This window comes from Poecilia reticulata, linkage group LG13 (assembly GCF_000633615.1).
Source record: "Poecilia reticulata strain Guanapo linkage group LG13, Guppy_female_1.0+MT, whole genome shotgun sequence".
Taxonomy (NCBI): Eukaryota; Metazoa; Chordata; class Actinopteri; order Cyprinodontiformes; family Poeciliidae; genus Poecilia; species Poecilia reticulata.
Window position 1 is genome coordinate 10,770,275 of NC_024343.1, and position 21,389 is coordinate 10,791,663.

General features: G+C 36.4%; 1 protein-coding gene across 2 annotated transcripts in view; it reads right to left on the reverse strand.

Moving 5' to 3' along the window:
- Positions 1-19,311: 19,311 nt before the first annotated feature.
- Positions 19,312-21,389, reverse strand: part of si (sucrase-isomaltase) — a 67,738-nt gene continuing 65,660 nt past the window's right edge. For both annotated transcript variants that reach the window (XM_008425341.2, XM_008425340.2), the window contains exon 48: positions 19,312-19,599. In XM_008425341.2, coding sequence (XP_008423563.2) covers positions 19,525-19,599 — 75 coding nt within the window. In that variant the 3' untranslated portion in view covers positions 19,312-19,524. The remainder of the gene's footprint in view (positions 19,600-21,389) is intronic.

Sequence of the window (21,389 nt, forward strand, 5' to 3'; positions counted from 1 at the left end):
TATATATATATATATAAAACGTTTTCATTCACAATTTTATGTGTTTTATGTCAAATTGAAAATCCTGTTTATATAATAACTTTATAATTGCATTGTTACAAAATTATCTGGTGTACTCCAGTATGCCTTTGATCAATTTTCATCACCCATGTAATGACGAAACCATAAACCTTTTTGTCTTATAAGTTAACATTAATTTTCTTTTCTAATGAATGTTCTTCCTTTGTAGTTACTATTTGTATGGGTATGCTCTTCTCCAACATTTTGAGATGAACATTTTATGCAGATAAGCAAAGTTGCAAGTAAAGGAAAACAGCCACAGCTGAACGTTGCTGGGTTTGGCTTCCCTCAGTTATTTATTTATTTTTTTCAAGTTACAAGATATAAGGGAAAAGGCAAAGGTAAAAGGATGACAAATGAGAGAAAATGAATGTGAGAGATAAACGGGGAGTCAAAGGGAAGAGGAGCTAAAATAAACAATTGAATGATGCCATCTGCCACTAGATCCACGAAGCATACATGCAATCACACACTCTAAAACGATTAGCTATTGACACACACACACTTGCACACATTACTAGTACACACAACCTAAACCACAGACACATTCACGCCACCTGTCGAGGCGTTTAGGGAACTATTTAGGCAAGTCGAGCAACGATCTGTCTCATTCATCTTCAGCGTAAACAAGAGCATTTGCCGACGGTTACAGGTCTGTTGGCGTAGAGCTCTGGAGACCGTTGTGACAGAGCAGTTGCTCTGTGTGCTCTTCATGTGTGTGTTTGTGTGTTTAGTCATGCAATGAGGGACACAGAAAGGACAGCAGAGTAAGAAGGAAAACAAATGGTGAAATGTGAACTCTGATGACTGGCTAATGAAATCAAGGCTCTCCGACATCAAATCTGAACATCCCTGGTAAGAAGTCAAGGTTTCTGAGTTAAAAAAGGAGGCCATGATAAAACATGTCCAACTTTTTACAGGATAAATCTGAGTATGTTTGCAACTCATGTAAAAAACAAAACAAAAAAAAAAAACAATGTAGCTTAGGAAGAAAAAAATATATGTAAAAAACGGAAATGTTGTCCTGAGATAATGGGGAAAATTGAGGCGTGGCATGCTGATAGAAAAGGATGTAAACAATTTTTAATGTGCAATTACAATAACATTTACCTAAAAAAATAAAATCACAACACAAATATAGTGCTTTTATAAATTAAATATCTGGATATTAGACATGGATTTACCGACACTCTTCATGCAGAATTATCTTAAACACAGACACCCAGGTCATTTCTGCACGTTTTGTACAGAACGCCATCCACTGAGTGAGGTTTTCAGCTTCTCTACAGCACACTCAGGCTTACAAAGACCGACAAACACATGAGCATCCACACCTGTCTGGAGTCCCAGTAGTGATTCTGTAGGAGCCCGTGAAGCCAAACTGCAGCCAACCATAAACACCCAATATGGTGTAAGTTTTTAAACAAAACTTGAGAGTTATGCTGCCTGTTAAATGGATGTGTTTTATTAAAAAAAATAAAATAAAAAAAATCAATAGCTTATGGTACAGATAAAATGTGGGCTCTTTAATTAAACCAGTGCTTATCTAAGGTGAATGTTATATATCAGAGCGAGAAGGAGTACATTTTAACCTGATGAATAATCTCATATTAAACATCCATCTGACTAAAATGATCTATCAGGCTCAAAACTTAAATTATGGTATCAAATTATGGTATTACTGAGTAATGATTTGATTTGTATTGGTTTTGAAGGAACTGGGGACCAAACAAGTCAAGATAAAAACAGTAAATATTTTGGACTGGCAGAAACGTTTCACAACATTCTCTGGGTTGTAATTTACTGCAGTTTATCCACTTAAAGTGCAGAAAAAAATGGCTGGTGTGGCGTCTTGTTCTGCAGTGCCATGGTGTTGTGGCCCAACAATACTGCTTTTATGTGACGCTTGAGGTTAGCTTCTAATTTTTGCATCAACACATGTAAATGTATACACTAGGAATGTCCAGCCAGCACAGTGTTCAGGAGGAGGTAATATGTCCATGATTAACCCTAAAAAGAAAGAAAGAAAAAAAAAGACCTTACAAAGGTACTGGCTGAAAGTGGTAAGAGTGTCATTATCCACAGAAAAATGTCTCCTTTGCTTCTTTGCTGACATGACCTGGAAGGCCACTCAGAGAGAAGGACGCAGTATAACAAGCTGAACTACAGTTTGCAGAGGCTCAGGAAATCTATAACACCTCCTCAATCTGAAAACAAGTTGTCAAACATTATCTCTCTCGGTATTGAGGCATTTAGCAAATCTTTGCTGATCTAAAACGATGGGATTTCGGTCAAGATTTGTTTGGGCAAATGTTTTTAGTTGAAGAGAGATTTTTGCAAGTGTTCTGAGGTGGGTTGTTAGAATACACAGAGGTTTGTGCTTTCATGTGGGTGTCATTAAGCCTGAATGAGAACATGAATTTAATGTTTTAGAAAAATGAAAAAAAGTAAGACCTTCATACTTCTCTGTGTTGGGGACATTTGCCTAATTGATAAATGGCATTTGGCTCAGAGGTCACAACAGAAACCATATTCTTCACAACCTATCAGAACTATGGCAAAGTGGGAAAATTGATAATATTGCACCACGTGTGTAGTGATGTACGTTTACGGGTGTATAGTTGTGTGTGTGTGTGTCAAAGTGTGTGCTGCTTTTTCACCCTGTAGATGGAGTAAAAGCTTTGTAAGCTTTTCTCAACTAGAAAACCGGACAAGCTGTCAAACGGATGCCTTGGAGTAAGAAAGTTCTGCACAAGGAAGAGATCAGACTAAAGAAAAGTTACAGAAAGTCTGTTCTCTTCTGCATGAAAAAAATCTATATCTATATATTCAGACAGCTCTGGAAAACATTAAAAGACCACTGCAAAATTATCAGTTCACTTCATTCATTTAACTTCCTTAGTACTTCTTTAAAAATATGCACTGTGGACACATCTGTGCATGCTGCAATATATTTTGTATTGAGATGTTATTTTAGGCTTGAGTAGCTTCGGTATAGCAGGCCGTCTCCATGTTGCACAACGTCCACACAACAATAGTCTTTTCCAGCATTCTATCAGATTTTTTTAAAGCAGAAATTAATCCCAGTGGGCGTGGCATTCATGTCAAATGCTTTGTTTACGGGTGTAGCTTGTGCGTTACATTTTTGTTCGTAACAGAAACATGTAACAAAGTTTCCCGCTCGGGAATGTTGTATGAACAGAAAAACAAAAATGACTAATTGAGTTAAAAAAAAATAACACATTAAAATCTAAGTAATTAATTAATCAAAATTAATGTATCAAATATATTTTTTTATACAGAAAGATGTGTCAATAAATAACATGGGGCAATTTGCTAATTTTGTAACTCACTTATTGCTCAGCTTCTTTGTACTTCAAAATCATTACCAGTTTTACTATTTTTCTTTTACTGTGTAGAAAATTTGCCAGCAGTACCAACACCTGCATATCACAGTAGCAAATGTATGTCAAACAAAATTCATAGTCATACTACACACACACACACAAAAAAAACAAGCTTTTTTGAGTCACTTTTTGACAAGGCAGTCAAAAGTGTTGCTTTCAGTCACCCTCCCTGTTGAATGTGCTGTTAACAAGGAGGCAGATTCTCACTTGACAAGGAGGTGTTATTTGCCTTTAGCTCTGTCAAATCATCTCCTCCGTGATCTCCACACGTACACAAAGACCTTGTCAGTCTCGGTGGTTATCAAACTGTCTTCAACAAAAGTAGATAAGCACACCTGCTGTTTTGGACATGCAAATATTGCATCTTTAAAAAAAAATAAAATAAAATAAAAATATGTACCTGCAAATAATAGAACAACCCCATTTATCAAAAAGTGTTCTAAATTCAGATTTAATAAGAGAAGCTAATTAAATTGGCTAGATCCTTAAATTTGCCTGTGTGAGCTTAGCAAAATAAGCGAAGCAGCACAAACACACGTGTTATTATTTTCATAAGTGGCTTTCAGTGTAGTCCCCTATGGATTCAGCTTAACTCACATTCATCCTTCTATAGTAGCATACTGCAAAACGGCTCCCAAACACGCACGTGCGAAAGAATGAACACACGAACACAAACGTCAAGGCCTCACTTGCCCCAGTTGAAAAGATGATACCAACAAAGTGTACTTTGTTCTGAGTGACTGCTTTAATCTTTAATACATTTTGGTTGCTGGTGGCAACTGATGTTTAGGCTTTTGGATTACCTCAGACTTGGCTGCTGTCACACTACAGGGGTCAGTTCAATAACTTACCTCCCCTGGGCCGAAATACACAAAGTGCATCAGGGTAGACACTGACACGCAAGCAAAAGGACACGCCAGTAGACGCCACACATAATGATCACAGCGACGCACACCCAGAAATGCCTCCCTTGCTCTGTAACATTTGCACACAAACACATACGCTTAGAGTTAATCTTCATTCAGCTAAGTGTATCTAATGCATTCCCTTTGCAGTTCACATCAATTAGCCACGCCTGCGTAAATGTTTACCCTGACCTTTCATCGTAAAATGGAGAGTAATAGCAAATAAAAAAAATAAAATAAAATAAATAAACAACACACCCTTTCATTCTCGGTGATGCATGTCACCATGTCCTGTCTCACAGCTGAGCGTAACAGAACGCCGGCATTTTTCAGCATTAGTTGTCACACTTTCTTACAGCCTCTTAACAGACACGTTCCCATTTGAGCATGAATATGTAATTACTTAGTCAGATTAGTTAATTATATGGGATACAAGGCGAAAGTTATATTTTTGCCGCACACTCGACCTCGTCGCGTTTGATCTTACAGAAACCGATGCCTTTCAAAGTTAAAAGGATTCAAGAATTATTTGATAATGAAATTTACGATAAAAGGGAAGACGATGAAAGTACATGCAGATTAAAGAAGTGAACACAACATGCCGTCACTCGATACCACTTGTTAAAGAGTCAAATATATCGCGTGGATGAATTATTAAATAAATAACTCATGTTTTTCCAGCCATTAAACACTTGGAAACAGGGTCTTCTTTTCCCATTTTACAAAAAAGCTGTAAAATTGGTAAGGCCTATTATAATCTTGTAGCACAAAAGTGGAGAAAAATTGTAAAGCTAATTTTGCACACAATTTCCATGCAAATTTAAATAGGGCAAACAATTTTCTCAGAATGGTAGATGAGTAGTGAATCTCAAAAAAAAAAAAGGGAAACCTCGCGCACATAACGAGGTCAATGTACCGAGCTTTACCCTTCACGTATTGTCGGGGGGGGGGGGTCAAGAAAAGTCGGCAACACTCTGAAGGGGTGTAATAAGAGAGACACGTCATAAGCATTACATAAAAAAGCAAAGCATTGCATAAATTTGGTGAATAATGACATTTTAATACAAACTTTGCATTAAAAGTGTCATTATTGATCAAATTACACTTCATGACAACAGTCATAGACATTCAAGAAGACTCCTTCATGTTCATAGCAGGTGTTATGTCAGTTTTATGTACACCCCTTCAAATAAAGTGCTAGCAAAAGGTCTTCAGTGGTTAACAGAGCAACAGGCCTGCATGCTCACATTCAAACCCACAGCTGGTTAATTAAGAGATTGACAAAAAGTTTCTCTAAAATTTAAAATTGCCTTAAGCAACTTTTCTAATGGACATCCTCAACTTGTTTTCATCTGCAATCATCTGTACTGTAATTGATATTAAACTGGTGGGACTGAATAAATTAGATCAGTGCTGTGAATGTTTATAGAAGGCTTTATTTTCGGTCCTTGCAATGTTTTTATGATCATTATATATGCAAGGTCTGGGAAATTCTAAAAAAATTGTGAGTTGTATGTTTAACATGAAGTGCGTGCTAGCACTTGAAATACTGTACATTCATAAACAATGATAAGGCCAGCATAATCCAAATACGAAGGATCACTTTAACAATTAAACACTTTTTGCATTAATATTGGATAATTAAAAGAGGTGTGTGAGGCCAGAAAGTACATCTGACTGAGGTTTCCTCATAAATCAATTTTTGGGATTAAAATGGCTATTAAAAAAAATATCTCGTACATTTAGTACCTTCTGTCTCTCTTGTCACAACAGACGCACTCAGAAGTTCAACTTCTGTTATTCTTTCAGTTTTACTGTAGGATTTGTGGCAGATTTAAATCCTGTAACTGTAGGATTTAAATTAACTTAGTAAACAGTTTTACAAGTGTTTTATTACTAATGGAAAAGTACTTGTAGTAAAAGTAGTAAAAGGGTGCTTTATTACACACTTTTACTACTTGGCTATTAACATAGTATGAGCCTGACACCGTCACTTAGTCTGGCTTTTATATATGCTGACATTTTCAGGATYCAAAATTTTACCTTTACCCTGTTTTTACTTRYTGTGCAGCACTTTGTTGTGTTTAAAGGGCTACGTAAATAAACATGTTATTGTATGTTATGTTTTGTTATGTTATGGTACGGCTAAAGTTCTGCTAATGTTACACCATCAACCTCCTTTGCTTTTACTGCTCCTCTTAAAATCTGTCAGGTCTTGTGGTTAGAAAACTGGTTAGAGATGTCAGTGTCGGATCCAAAAGCAATGAAACAGTGAAACAAATAATTCCCCAAACTCTTAAGTGGGTCCTTATTAGGGCTTGGAGTTCATCCAGTTTGTTTGCCAATGATTATGACTGAAATGAAAAACATGAGTTGAACTCTTTCGTTCTCTGTCTTGTCTTTACTCCTGCTCTGCATCCATGATGCCAAATTTTCACATCATCTGGGATTTGTTGCTATAGTTAAGGTATTATTTGAGTTTTTGAGATGTTAATCTGCTCCCTGTTGTATGAACAAACATAAGGAAAATAAGAAAAAAAAACCCCACCTTGTTACTTTGGTTGAGAATCATAACAATTGTCCAAAAGTAAAAACGTATCAGCTAAAATCCTTCCGGCTGCACAGAACCAGATTCCAGAGGGAATCATCGTCTCAAAGAAAAAAACTAAAAAACAAAAAAACGTCTTAGCCAGAAAATGAGGAAATAAAGTTTTTAAAAAGAATAAACTAAGATGGAAATAACAGGCGTACTCCAACATGCTGCCACCTTGACTGGCACAATTCTGAAATTGTAATCAGGTTACATCCGACTTTCAAACTTTTGAATGTAGTTCGAATGTATCAAAATGTTATTTACGACCAACTGCATTTTAAGATCCTCCGTATTTTAAATACTGTTTCTTTGAAACCATAATCTAATACTTTTCAAAACGTGATAATTTAAACTTACAAGCAGGTGGTCTTTTTTTTATCCCTGGTCTTCCAGCAGTGATGCCTTGAATAGCTAGCTACACTCAGCAGGGAGGCAATGTTGATACGTTTCAATAAATGCACATATTTTGTGGTAAAAACGTTTTATTCATCTAGGTGAATTTATTTAATATGTATTGAGAATTTCCTTCAAAACTTTATATTTCAGTCCTTTTTATAAATGAAAAAAAAAATCCCCTTTAACAAGGAATTTCCATGCGTTTGATGTCTGTGCTTTTTTCTGTCTGACTCCCACTTCTTGCATCTTCTCTCCATATTAACAGTCAAGCTATCTGTGTGAGCTGCTCCCAAGGGAAAGTGTGGCTCTTTAACACCCGGTGCTTTCAAAGTTAAAAATAGTGCTCTTCAGCAAACGAAAGGGTTATCCAATTAAAAGTAATTGCCAGAGAAGAGAAATGAATGCACTGTTTGTCCATTATTTATTAATAAATAACACCAACAAGAAGCCCAGGGAGTCTGTTGCTGCACCAGTCAGAGGTAATTCCTGTCCCTCAAGCTGCAGCGTCACGCTCCTTTTTAAAATCTGTCTTTTGTTTTGTTCTTAGCAGACAAATCATCACCTTAAAATACTTTTTTTTTTTTACCTTTTAAGAACAGGTTGAATAAAATTGGGATAGTGGGACTTTTGAAAACACTTTCTATAAAAGCAATTAGATGAAACATCATCAATAATTACAGATTAAAAATATGGTTAAATTGGTGAAATAAAACAGCTTGTATATAATAGAAATTAAAGCAAATTTCTGCATATAATAGGTCTGTCTGTCTGTCTGTCTGTCTGTCTGTCTGTCTGTCTGTCTGTCTGTCTGTCTGTCTGTCTGTCTGTCTGTCTGTCTGTCTGTCTGTCTGTCTGTCGGTCGGTCGGTCGGTCGGTCGACATGTGCTGCTATGTCAGACATCATCAAACATTTTTAGAAATGTAGAAATATGAAGATCACTGACAACAGACACGAGGTCAAAAACATAAACAAGATTGACCATTCTTTGCCTATTCTACTTACTTTTGAGTCTTTTTTTTAATGTTTTCCATTGTTCTTGTTCATGATCAAACTTTCATGTTCTCATCTTAACCTGTAACTGCTTCTCCGTCTTCATTTCTTTTATCACTGCTCACCCTCCTCTACCCTCATGCAATGCATGTTACTCTTCCACATCCTTGTTTTCATAATTTCTTCTGTTTTCACATTTCTCCCATCTGTCACTCATCCCTCTTTCTGCCTTTTTCTTTTCCCCATTATTGGTTCGTCCACATTCCTCCCTGCCTCAGATGTCTGTTTTTCATGGCTTGTCTCCACACCACCAGGTTGAGATTTACATAGGAGGCCGTAGGAAAGTGAGCGGACAGGCCAAGACTGCCATTCACCCCGATTTGCTGTCAAGGACCTGAGTGATGTCTATTCAAGTTGACGGAGCGGAGGGTTGACATGATCCAAGAGGGCATCTGAAAGGCAAGATATGTGCAAGGTCATGGAGTCAGAGGACATCATGTCTTTATCACTTTGCACCAGATGCCTGCATTTGGCCCGCATGTTCTATAAACGGGTAAAAAGGCAGAGTCAAGTAAAAAATAGAGAGGAACTGAGAAATGCAACTTGTACATGTACTATTTACAGCATGTTTTATTCATGTCATTTAGAAGCGTGAAAAAGGTTGGAAAGTCATGCTTTCAGGAAGATTATACTCCTTCTAGTCCAAGCCTCTTTGAGTAAGAAGCCGGGTTGAAAGTGCTGAATCCAGGAGCGTCTGAGAACAGAAAATCACCACATTACAAAAAATGGCACCTACCTGATATTATAGCTGCTATGTACACACACTGCACACACAGTATTTTTTAAGAACATGTTGCCACTTCAGCAGCCTTAATAAAGCTGCCAACAGCAACACATGAGCTCTGCTCTCAGCATCTTGGACAGCCCTCACTCAACCTTCTTAAGTGTAGGTGCGTGTGTGTGTGGGGGTGTGTGTGCGTGTGTGTGTGTGTGTGCGTGTGTGTGTGTGTGTGTGTGTGTGTGCGTACGTGTGTGTGGGTGTGTGTGTGTGCATCAGTGTTTGTATAATTGGAGTTTTGTGCATATAACAGATCAAGTCATTTTTCAAGAAGCTGTGTGGTAAGACCATGTACTTTGAAACATTGAAACATTTTCAAATATTGTGTGAGAGCTGTCATTATAACTGAATTTAAACATTTGTTTGTTTTTGTGTCTAGTTATGGTATTATCAATGGTAGTAAACTCAACCAATTGCAGGGCAAAGCAGCTTATTTCCAGTATAGCTAGTATATACCTCGCTGTTTTCATGTTCGTCTGAAAGAGAAAGTGAAAGGTCATCCTGATGCCAATAAAAGTGCTGAAAATAATTTAGTTAAAAATGGAATAACAGTATCATTAAAAACAAACAAACAAAAAACTGAGTTCACTGCAGAATTTACCTAGATTCTGAACTGGGTAAAGCCAATCAAATGTAGTCCATGTTCCTTCATTTTTTTCATCTGAACAGGAATCTAGAGCTCCATCTTCCATTTTTCTTGCTAACCATAACCCTGTAAACAGCATCAGCAGCTTGAACAAAGGGAAACAGTCTAGTCCAACAGAATGAAAGCAACTGGTCACTTTTGCTGTAAAACTGTAAAGCTTCAACAGAAAAGTTACAGCTTTTACTTTTCTAAAATCAAAGGGAATTTAAAAAGAGAAGTGGCAGCTACAACTCTTTAGTCATTAGTTATCGTTGGCCTTGCTGTTCTCACAAAGAAGTTTAGGCATTGCCTTGATCTATTAACTCAAGGTAGTTTATATGTTCTCTAACAATTTTTTTTAATTTTTTAAACTGACTGAAAAGATGACTAAACATAAAAACAGAGCAAACAATGTGGTGATAGTTATTCTTTCTGAGGAAAGAAAATCAAAGCAAAATTTTATTGTTTAATGTATGAATAGACAAACCTTGAAAGAACCTTGGGGAAAAAAAAAACATAGTAAGGAGATGGACAAGAGCGAAAAATCAATTCTTTCTTTCAAGTATTTTTTTTTTTAAACTACATGAAAATACATTACAAAAACTGCATAACAGGTACTGGCATGAGCCAAAATCCTCTCCCTTTGCTTTCATAAGAATTTACCCAAAAACATAATTATGAACATATATATACTGCTCAAAAAAAATAAAGGGAACACTTTGGTGTTCACTTAAATGTTAAAGTGTTCCCTTTATTTCTTTGAGCAGTGTAATTTAGCGGCATGGTGTTGTTTGTTGCAGTGTTTATGTGAACATAGCATTTGCTAACACTGCAATAAATGTAAATTTTTTTGAAAAGTAGTTCAATTATTCTTAAATTGAATCTTTGAGCTTCAATTTCTAACAAAGCTATTTTGATAGACTATAGTAGAAATTAGAGCAGAGTGCAAATAGATTCTAGTAAAGGTAATCATAACTGTGGCCACCTTACTTCTAATGTCAATGTTGGCATTGATGGGTGAAGATAAAAACCTGTATATTGTCAACAAAACAATACAATAACTGTAAAAAATATAGCTATTTTTACTTTTGATAACATTATTTGACATGTTGAGGGCTCAGCCCTGCTAGCCTGAATGAGGGGGAGAGAATTTTCTTTTCACGCCACACATCTCTGCGATGATCCTGTTTATCATTCACATTCTCCCCCAGTTACATTTGTAGCTATTGTGAAAGACTAAAGACAATAGCTCTAAAAATAATACGGTTCTAATCCATGTTTGCTTTATTTTAGTGACATTGCTAGTCTAACGTATAAAGTAATATAAAATATGGGCGTTTAAGTCATAATTTACCAGCCCTAATATCGTTTGAATCAACGTGATTCACTTCTAATTTTCAATTTCTCCTCACAGAGACCCATCTCTTGTTCTATTTGTCTTCTTATTCTGGCTCCTTTTCCTATCCCCAGCTGTCTCCAGCATTATGCTAACACATCTGAAAGCAGGCTCCTGCTGTGCAAACTAATCCTTCAGTGAAGCTGCACTCCCCTAATGTGTTGGCTCCAAAGATTTCTCCAAGAGTCACACATGTACGTGGTGATGTGATGACAGCAGGCCACAGACTTAAAGCAGAATCACACAGAAACCACAGGCAAGCGTCGCACCATATTGTTTCCAGAGTGCAATGTTATTAGTGATAATAAATGTATTATATTGCACATAATTTTTTTTTTAAGAATTGTCATCAGTATTCATGTGGAAGGGAAAAGCATCATAAATCTAATTACAAAGCCTCTACCACCTTTAACTAAATGTCAGCTAAAACATTGTATTCTGCATTAGGTGGAGAGGAGCCCAGTTGATACATAGGACCCAACACAGGTTCTTGTAACAAAGCTGTTCACAGCTGCCTGTAAGAATGTGTGCAGGATAAAAGAGGCCTACTCATTTCGTGTTTTATAAAAGTAGAAACTGAAATAAAAACTAAAACAACTGCAGATAGAGACTACAGAGGCTAGATGGCAAGGGGAGTTTCCAATCTCAAGAAAATGTCAAAAAAAAAATACCAGTAAATAGAAAGCAGGATGTGATTACTGTGGCATGAATAAAGATATTACCATAGATAATTGAAAAGAGTAAAGATGCTCTTCAAAATGCTATTTTTAAGAAAATGTAAGATAAAAATTTTTTTCATTTTTTTTTCAAAATGGATATTGCATTGTTTAGTATCTTTTCAGAGGTGTTTTTTTCATATCCCTGAAATATGTTTTTCTTATTGCTTTACATCTGATTGAAAATGTGATTAAATTGGATATGTTTGTTTTCATGTAAAATGTCCTAAGGTTAAATAATTTTTTTTATGATTTAGCACTATTTAGACAACGCAAATGGAAACCGAATTGAATTTCTTTAAAAGGTAAACAGCATTAGTATGTGAAACTGCACGAACATTATGCATGTGAAAACCTAATCAAAAGCAGCAACGAGATCAGTGAAAGAACAAAGTAGAATACAAAACAAGGAAGAATGAAGGCTGCATCTACTTCTACTTCTCTCTATTTTAAAGCAGTCTGGTGTCTGGACTCCGCATCAAAATAAGCATTTTACCATTTCACCATTTTTGTTGTTCCTATGACAACAATCTACTCCAGGTGACTTTTCTAACAAAGCTGAAATGCAGTATGTTTTCCATTACCTGCAAAACTAGCATTTGTTCAGTTCTCCACCATAAGCACTGGATGGATGGGGTTTGCCTTCGTCAATGAGTGTGATTGACACAGATCAATCTGATGGTCGTCATGCGACAGGCTCGCTGCTGAACTGACTGGACACGTCAATATGGTGAAGATTACCAAACTGTGCTGGCTGGAGGTTTGTTTAGGTTTAGAAAGAGACTACTGTAATGCAGTGATATGACTGTTTGAATAAATACAGACTATTTGCTTTTTAACAATGCAATAAAATCCAAAACGTCACTAAACATCCAACAATGACTAAACAAGGACTTTCCTGGATGCAGAAACCTTTTTCTGTAAATGTTGCGTGTTTAGGCCTTGTTCTATTTTTTACTCTCTCTTTTCCTGTGCTGATGCTGCTTGTGAGTTACTTAAGCATTTTCTCTTTCCCTTATTTTATATTTATTGCACCCATTGCTTTCATTGTTTCAGCTCAAGATTTTATATAATGCAACACTTCTTTCCAACTTTTTTCTTTCTCTCGTTGGGGAACTGCCTCTTCCACTGTCTTATTCAGCAAAGCTTTTTCCATTTTCATTGTCTCTACTGTCACACTTGTTCTCCCCCCCTCCCTCTCTCTCTCTCTGTTTCTCTCTCTTTCTCTGTCTCTTCTTTCCTCTTGATGAGGCCAGCCCCTTCATGGTGATGAGGCAGACAAAGGGTGATTAAAATGGTGTCTTATCTGGTAGCAAAACTGACCTCAATCAGATCTACTCTTGCAAAAGGACATTCCCGTCCACTGCGTGTCCTTCCATCCATCCCCAGCACTCAGTACAGTGTCTGACTCTCATCCACAGTTCTTTATTTTTCCTGACCCGCTCTCTCAACATGTCACTGCTCCCCATTTCGCACAGCTCCTTTCTCGCTTCTTGGACCCCTCTCTAGTTTCACAATTTGTTCTCTGACATTACCCTAAATTTGTCATCATAGACAGTATTGTTCTGTGGTGATAATCAGTTGCAAAGGAAGTCAGAGTTTTTTAAGTTTGCTTTGATTCTTAGGAGGTTCACATAGACAAAGATACCTTACTGATATAAGATATTTTACTGGCTGATAAGCTCATATTGCAAAGTGTTCAGACCCTATAAAACTTTTTCACATTCTGGGAAATGATGGATTGTTTGTTAGAGAACATTGTTAAAAAAACAACAACACCATGAACACGAAGAAGACACCTAATAGGTTAGAAGTAAAGTTTTGGAGAATGTTAGTGAAGGATTGTTTGATACAAAATGTCCCAAGAACGTCTCCTGTGGCATCGTGTAACCCACCAAAGACAGTGTAATTGCAGACCTACCAGGACGTTGTCGCCATTTTTATACATTTTGACTTTTGAAATCTGAAATTTGCGACTTTATTTGACCACATAGAGAAAACACACTTTAAATATGTTGAGATCAAAAGTCTTAAAGAGTACGAATGATTAAAGTGTTTCAGGACTGGACCAAGTATTTTCTTTTTTTCTGTTATTCAAAATATGGTCACTCTAGTTCAGATCAGTCTGTTTGTGTTGGAACGGCCCAATTCTACAAAATGTCTATGCAGAAGGGAAAAAAAATAATAAAAAGAAGCAAAAAAGAAACAATCAAAGCAATATTTTAATTTATTTCCAGTTCATAACTATGCACTATTTTATATTGATGTCATATTAAATCCCAATGAAATGTATTTAAGGTTGAGGCAAATTTGGTTAAAAGGTGTGAATACTTTTAAAAAGAACTGTTAGCAATGTCCTTCATGAATGTCAGTCAGAGATAAGTTGTTGCCACTAACCCACAAACTAAATAAAATAATTTTTTTCCCCCTTTCTTTTCCAGTTTTAGCCTATAACCACACACCATGATTGCTGGCACTTGTCCCGTTTTCTTCATATGAGCCAAATGTGTTACATATTTCAATCACAAAGTTTTATGAGCCCGAGTGCACACTAAACCATGTACATGTGTCATTGATCAGGGATGATTCTAATCTACAGTGAGTCAAAGAGGTAGATACTTCAGTAAATGTGTTTCTAATGAGTTAGAGCAAAAAATAACACAAAAACAAGGAAAGGCAACCCTAAAATAACCAAAGTAAACAGAACATCTTTACCTCCCTCTGTGTATGTAATGAGTGAAGATTACTCATTTGTTTATTGGATCTTATTTTTGTTTTTAGCTGATGGCAACAGGGAGCAGCTGCCACATATTTGTCTTATGTTTAGATGAGGCAAGCTTGGAAACAAAACAGTTTTTCAGAAGTTTGGCCCTAGATGTAATTAACTTCAAATAACCCTCGCGTGCGCTTGCAGCCTAAACACACACACCTTACATCCTTGAAAACAGCAGCGAATGAATTTAATTTCGGCTTGCAGGTGATCATGCGTGCAAGGTTATTTGTGACATTATGCATACTGTCTGGGGTATTGAATTACTTAGTCACCAGAGGCATTTGACCAGCTCTGCTGAATCGGAAGTGATGCAATCAGTGTGGCCCCATTTTCAGTGATATTTAAATCCTTTTCTGCATGGATGGTCCAGCCAATTGGTGAATCTTTGTTCTGTGCATGCCCGTTTCTGGTTTAATGCGTGAGGAATGTTGGTAAATGTGAGTGTGTGGGTGTGCCGCTTTGGCCTTTGATGAGATTTGTGAATTTGTGCGCGTGTGGCCGTCCTTTGGTGCTTAATCCACAATCCGTTGAAAGAAATGCATTTTTCTCATCAGCGCTCTATCCCGAGAAGGAATCTTTCTCAATTTGCACTGACTCGTAAGTAACCTTGCAGCTTCACTCCACTTTTACTCCCCATTAACAGTGACATTGTTCCTTCTGTAACTTTAACTGGTGAAGAAGAACGAACTGCATCGTCCGTGTGCTTTCGAGTTATATTCAAAGAAACCGCAGATGGATCGCTTTAAAGTTAACGGAAGTTTTGAAGTGCAATAAAATGCTGCCATGCTGTTTTGATGTGTAATGTTTGTTGTTTTGTATCATCTTGTTCCATTCATTCATTCATTCATTCATTCATTCATTCATTCATTCATTCATTCATTCATTCATTCATTCATTCATTCATTCATTCAGACATTTATTTTTTCCATGTGTTTAATGAAGATCCTTGAATTTTTGTGCCTTTGCTTCTGTTTTTTCATTCTATATTCTGTTATTGTTTAATAGCCACTTGACTTTTTTCTATTAGCCAGAAGATTTGCTCAAACACTTTTTCCACTAGAAAGTTTACAAGCTGCATGAAATGCTACCAGATTTTCCAAGTTTTTTTTTTTTATAGAATAGTAGTTTATCTATTTTGGTGCTTCACTCATCTAGAGACTGAAATGTGCTCTTATTCCTCTTTCTCCATTCACATTGCTAAATAAAAATGGTTTTCACACTTTTCTGATTTGTATTTAAGTAAAAAAAAAAAGAATCAATTACAACTTCATACAATTACTTAACTGTGCATATCATATGACGTTAAAAGGTATAAAATAATTCTTTAACTAACATTGTCTGATGGGCATATAAAAACTTAATTTAACATGCCAATCAGACAGGATACTCTCAAATTAACACCTACTTTTAAAGCAAATTATATATTTGAGAGACTTTTAGATCTAGTAATGTTTCAGTCAACCTTTTTGTTTAAACCTTGACTTTAAAGGTAAAACATTTAGGTGTGAATAGAATTTAAGCCCTAATTAATAAATTAATAAGAAAGCTAGTGTAACTACTTTGCTCGTGCGAATGTCATATTACACTTCTTCTTCCCACACTGACAATAAAATCTGACATTAAAAAACCCAGTAATATGCCAGTCTGACTAAGGGTCGAGACATTTCAGCTGGCATTGTGCTTTGTTCATAAAATAGTTTCATAAGTTTCACAACAGGAACAATGCATTTAATGTGAAAAGGACTCATGTTCAATATCACAAAATAAAGTTTGGAAACATCTAATGAAATATTTAACACATCATAACTTTCAAAAACTTCATAAAATTGAATTGAATGTCTAAAAATATATAACCTACATTAGAAAATGGAAGGATAAATGATGAGATGGATGCATTTTATTTTGTGTCAGATCGGTTCAAAAGTGCAATCTAAACATTTTGCCAACACATCAGTTGATCTCTTTTATGTTTCAGTCTGCTCTACAAGGGAGCACTTGAAAATGTGCAAAAACAGACAAAAAAAACCCAAAACATATGTATTTGTCAGATTAAATTGCATTTAATACTTCTAGTTTGACACAAAGGTTGATTTAGGCAGACAGAAGCATTATATAATTTGTGAGTGTGCTCTGAAAGGAGCCTCATGGCTATCAAGTGATCCACGACGAGCTGATCTGTATTGTGTCACAGAGTGAGGGCAAAAGGCTGATAAAGGCGTCACATGTAGAACATTTGTCATAGATGTCATCCAGTTTACTGCTTACATAACAGAAAATAAATAAGAATGTGTTCCCTTGAAAGTGTCATGTCATGCAATGCCAAACGTTAAGCGGCCTGCTGTGCAGACTGTCGGCATGACTTCCTGTGCAGAAATGCATATGAGCCATAATGAAGCAAAGCGCAATCTACTATCTATTAAAAATAGAACTGAATTCCATTTTTCAATTCAAAACCTTTTATTTTTGCTCGGACTTGGTGATTTTCAATTTTGCTGCAGTTTTTAATAACATTCAGGACGTGCGATCAAAATAATATTCAACTTGAACTGCTTAGAAGAAAGGCTTTTCTGCAGGTTCCAATAGATGAAACAACACAATGTTTTAACTGAATTCGTCTTGGTTAGAATGCAACTTAGTATCACTTCACTGATTTTCTTTGCAGCTATAGGATAACTTAGGCAACCTATATTTGTGAACTTAGGACGTTTTGTTTTATTTCGAAGGCAGAGCTTTAAGTTGATCTTTTCTCTCTTTTTTTTGTTCATTTTAGCTACATTCAGCTAAAGGAACAAAGTACATTCTGTGCTTACTTCGATTACCATCCTGAATTTGAGGCTGTCTAAAGTCCAGAAAGTAGTGAAATGGCCCTCTTTGATATTTAAATGTCTGATCAGTCAGAAACAAAATACTAAATGCCGATAGGAGAAATGTTCAAATCAAGGTCAGATTTTGCAAATCAAATACAAAACAATCCCATAATTCAGTGTGAAATCCACTGCGTATTTAGCATCATTATCATTATTACATTCTGTCTTGTAAAAAAGGAGATTCCATAATAAATATTTCTATTCTAAAGTTTCCTTTTCATGACATCTTTCAGAAAAGTCAAGAGAATCTCAGGAGATTCCAGACTCCTCAGGTACCACTTATGCTTCTGTATAGCGTTTTTAGAGACACCCAGGCTAAATCATGAAACAAATACATTGAACAGGCAGCAGTTACAGGTTGTAAGGCAAGATGGGGCCTGCAGTGGGAATTAGTACATGGCGGTTTGAGTGAGCGAGTGGCACATTAGCGAGGATAACCAGAGTATTTAACACGTGAAATTGCTCATGACAAACAGGCGAGATTGTTAGAGTGTTTGACTTGGGACGCGTAGATTGGTGGGAATGTGAGAGCCTGTAAAATTATGAATAGGAATCTGGGGACCAGTCCAGGTATGAGGCAACATTACTGTCAAAATAATGTCTTGAACGTGACAGAAGCAGCACACTTTAGTATCACACGTTTTGCATTTGCATTTGGTTTGTATTTTATGGAAATTTAACTGTTAGAGGAGTCTGAAAAAGAGACGTACGTTAGAAGAGAAGTCATTATTTTCAATATGTAAGTTGTCACTGGAAAATCAGCGTCTGAATTACTGGGTAAATAGCACATAAGCAAATGGTTTTATTACAGAAGTAATGGCTGAAGCATCAACCAGCATGCAGATGAACCATTTGTGCTTTCATTATTTGTCGGTTTTTGGTAACCACTTCACTGCGACTATAATTTTGCAAAACTCCCCCAAGTTCTAACAAAAGATACAAAGCACAATGACGTTCAATAACTGATTCACATAAGCATACCGAAAACATATTTAGAACACACGTTCCTTCCATCCCACACACCTTTTATGTCTGACAACCTTCAGATGTCGTCAGTATTTTCCCACTATCACTTTCATGTTGCTTTTTGTTTTTGTTTCCTTCTTCATCTGTGACACACTTACATCTTGAAGTCATTCTGGTGACAAAGGCGCATTTTTACTGCAACTCATTTAAAACCACATTGTCTGGCAAGACAGTCTCCATAAAAATGTCTCTAAAAATGTATTGATCCACAAAAAGTAAGACATAAATTAGCCATTGTGTAAAAAGCTTTGGACCTCATCATTTGTGCAGAGAATAAAGACATGTATGGAAGCATATTAAAAAGCAGTAGATGACATTTGAGCGATTATGACTTTACTTTTTTATGTTGCTGCAAGATGAAAAGTTCACGCAAGGGCTAAATGTTTTCTTTTTTAAAAAATGTTTTAAAAGTAAAAGTTTGGAGCATTTAATTTATAGTTACAATTACACAGCAGCTATAGAAGTAATAGAAGATTTCCTACCATAAGACATCCATCTATCTATCTATCTATCTATCTATCTATCTATCTATCTATCTATCTATCTATCTATCTATCTATCTATCTATGATTGAAAAGATGAATATGACATTGTCATATAAAAGACATCATTTTGTTGGAGCCTTTTTGACTGTATGAATATAAAAAAAACATACTTTTTACTTCAACATACTTAGACAAATCATTTTTATTAATATTACACTATTAAGGAAAAAAGTTAAAGAAAACATTACAGTTTGTACATTATTACAAGTTTATCACATATTTTCATAAGTTGCTAAGCATTTCATTTTAAGACACATTAATGAAAAACAAAACACAAAACGTTTTGTTAAAAAAAAAAGAGGCACAGATATAATAAATTAAGGCTTGATGTTAAAATCTGGTTAATTGGATCAATCATGAAATAGGAACAAATGTGATGATTGCTCTCAGCCGGTCTTCCATGTTATACTGAAGGGATGATGCAGAGGAACAGCCTTTGAGGTAACATCAATAGTCAGCTCCTATAGAGAGAAAGAAGAAGAATGAATGAGCCATCGGACGCCGTGCTGTATGTGCAACAACTTCACAATACAACCATTTGCTTTGCATCATTTTCTATCTCCATGGCCATGCATGATAAGTGTGCAGACATGTGTCTAACACTTGCTCCTTGTTTTGTTTGAACTACTTCATTGAAGTATAACAGGTATGTGTTTATAAACTGCTCGGTTGGTAACATCAGTCCTAATGTACCGAACCACAAGCCAGTTTTCTGCATGACTGCTACCTTGTTTTATGCGTGGCAGAAATGACTCTCCTACCTCACTGTAACTCGATGACGCCGCCATCTGCTTACCGATTCATTTACTGATGTTCAAGTTATCACCCAATCAGGCTATGACTACAGATAAGAGATTGTTTCATACTGAAAAACTAGTTATCGCCGTTAATAAACTCTGTCATCTTTACTTCATTTCCCTCTGCCCGTTCATTCTCCATATGAATCCTTTTCGGCGTGTTTCTCTCTCTCTTTAGATGGGATATATTTCTGCCGTTTCTTTATTCAGAGTCTGTCTTTCCATCCCCAACACAGGTGCAACCCAACAACAGAAGTCCTGACTTTCTTTATATGCAATTCTCGACCTCTTGACTTACTTCGCTTTCCAACTTCTCAAGTGTCAGATCAAATCTGAAGATTGGAGGCTTTTTCACCTCTGATTATTTAAGGATTTGCACTGGGTATCATTTTTATGCTCTCAAGAAGAAACCCGAGTACAGGTACACAACCTCAACAGAAGTATTTCACAGCAGCCAAAAGTGAGAAATAACACGCTATCTCCCATCATCTTTTATTTTATTTTTGAGCCAGTTCTTCATATTGCGTGTGTCACTGCGCTGTCCACCTTTGCATTGCCTGGTCTTTACTTTCAAATCCCTTTCTGTTTATTTTCCTATCTTGGACTATTGTTGCCACTATGCCTTTGAGCTATTTTGGGTTTTCTACCACCTAAAGCCCTGATGTGCTCAGCAACAATCCCACTGAAGTGTCCCCAAGTTGAACCCCGAATTCATTCCAGTTCTGGCCTGTGGACCATGAACCTTTTGCTTCAAACAGGACCACTGAGTAGGTTCATTCAAAATCAGTCTGTGAAGTAACTTTGATGTGAAGAAGAAAAGAGGAAGCGCGCAAATGTTACGTTGAAGAGCGACTGCTAAAAATCAAACTAACCTGAACCGTAAGGCATATTGGATATTTGTAACGGTTTTGCTTTAACCTCTATGAATGCTCACCAGTTTCCTAAACATTTCTTTCTGTCAAAGCAACAGCTGATATGACACTGTGGCAAAAGTAAAAAAAAATACAAGCAGTTTTAGAAACTCTGTCCTACGTCAAATCCTGTGTTCATCACAAAATGAAGACGGAACAACAGTGTCACAGAGAAAACAGCATTAATTACAGCTATTAGACAACAGAATGCAGCACAGCAGGATATGGGCTGCAAGCCTTGCTTTGCTGGGTATTTTAAGCAAACTAGAAAATGCTCAGTCAACTCAAACGTGTGTGTGTGTGTGTGTGTGTGTGTGTGCGCGTGTGTGTGTGTGTGTGTGTGTGCGTGTGTGTGTGTGTGCGTTGGTAAATGTGGTTTAGCAGGACATTTCGTCAGAATACACACAACACTAGCAGGACATTTTGAATTAACGGGACAGGAGCGGTGTCCTGCTAATTTTGACAAAAATCTAAAAGCGTAGAAAGGTTTCTATTGGTCTAATAACCCCAAAAATGCAAAAAAAACGAGATGTCCGGTTAATA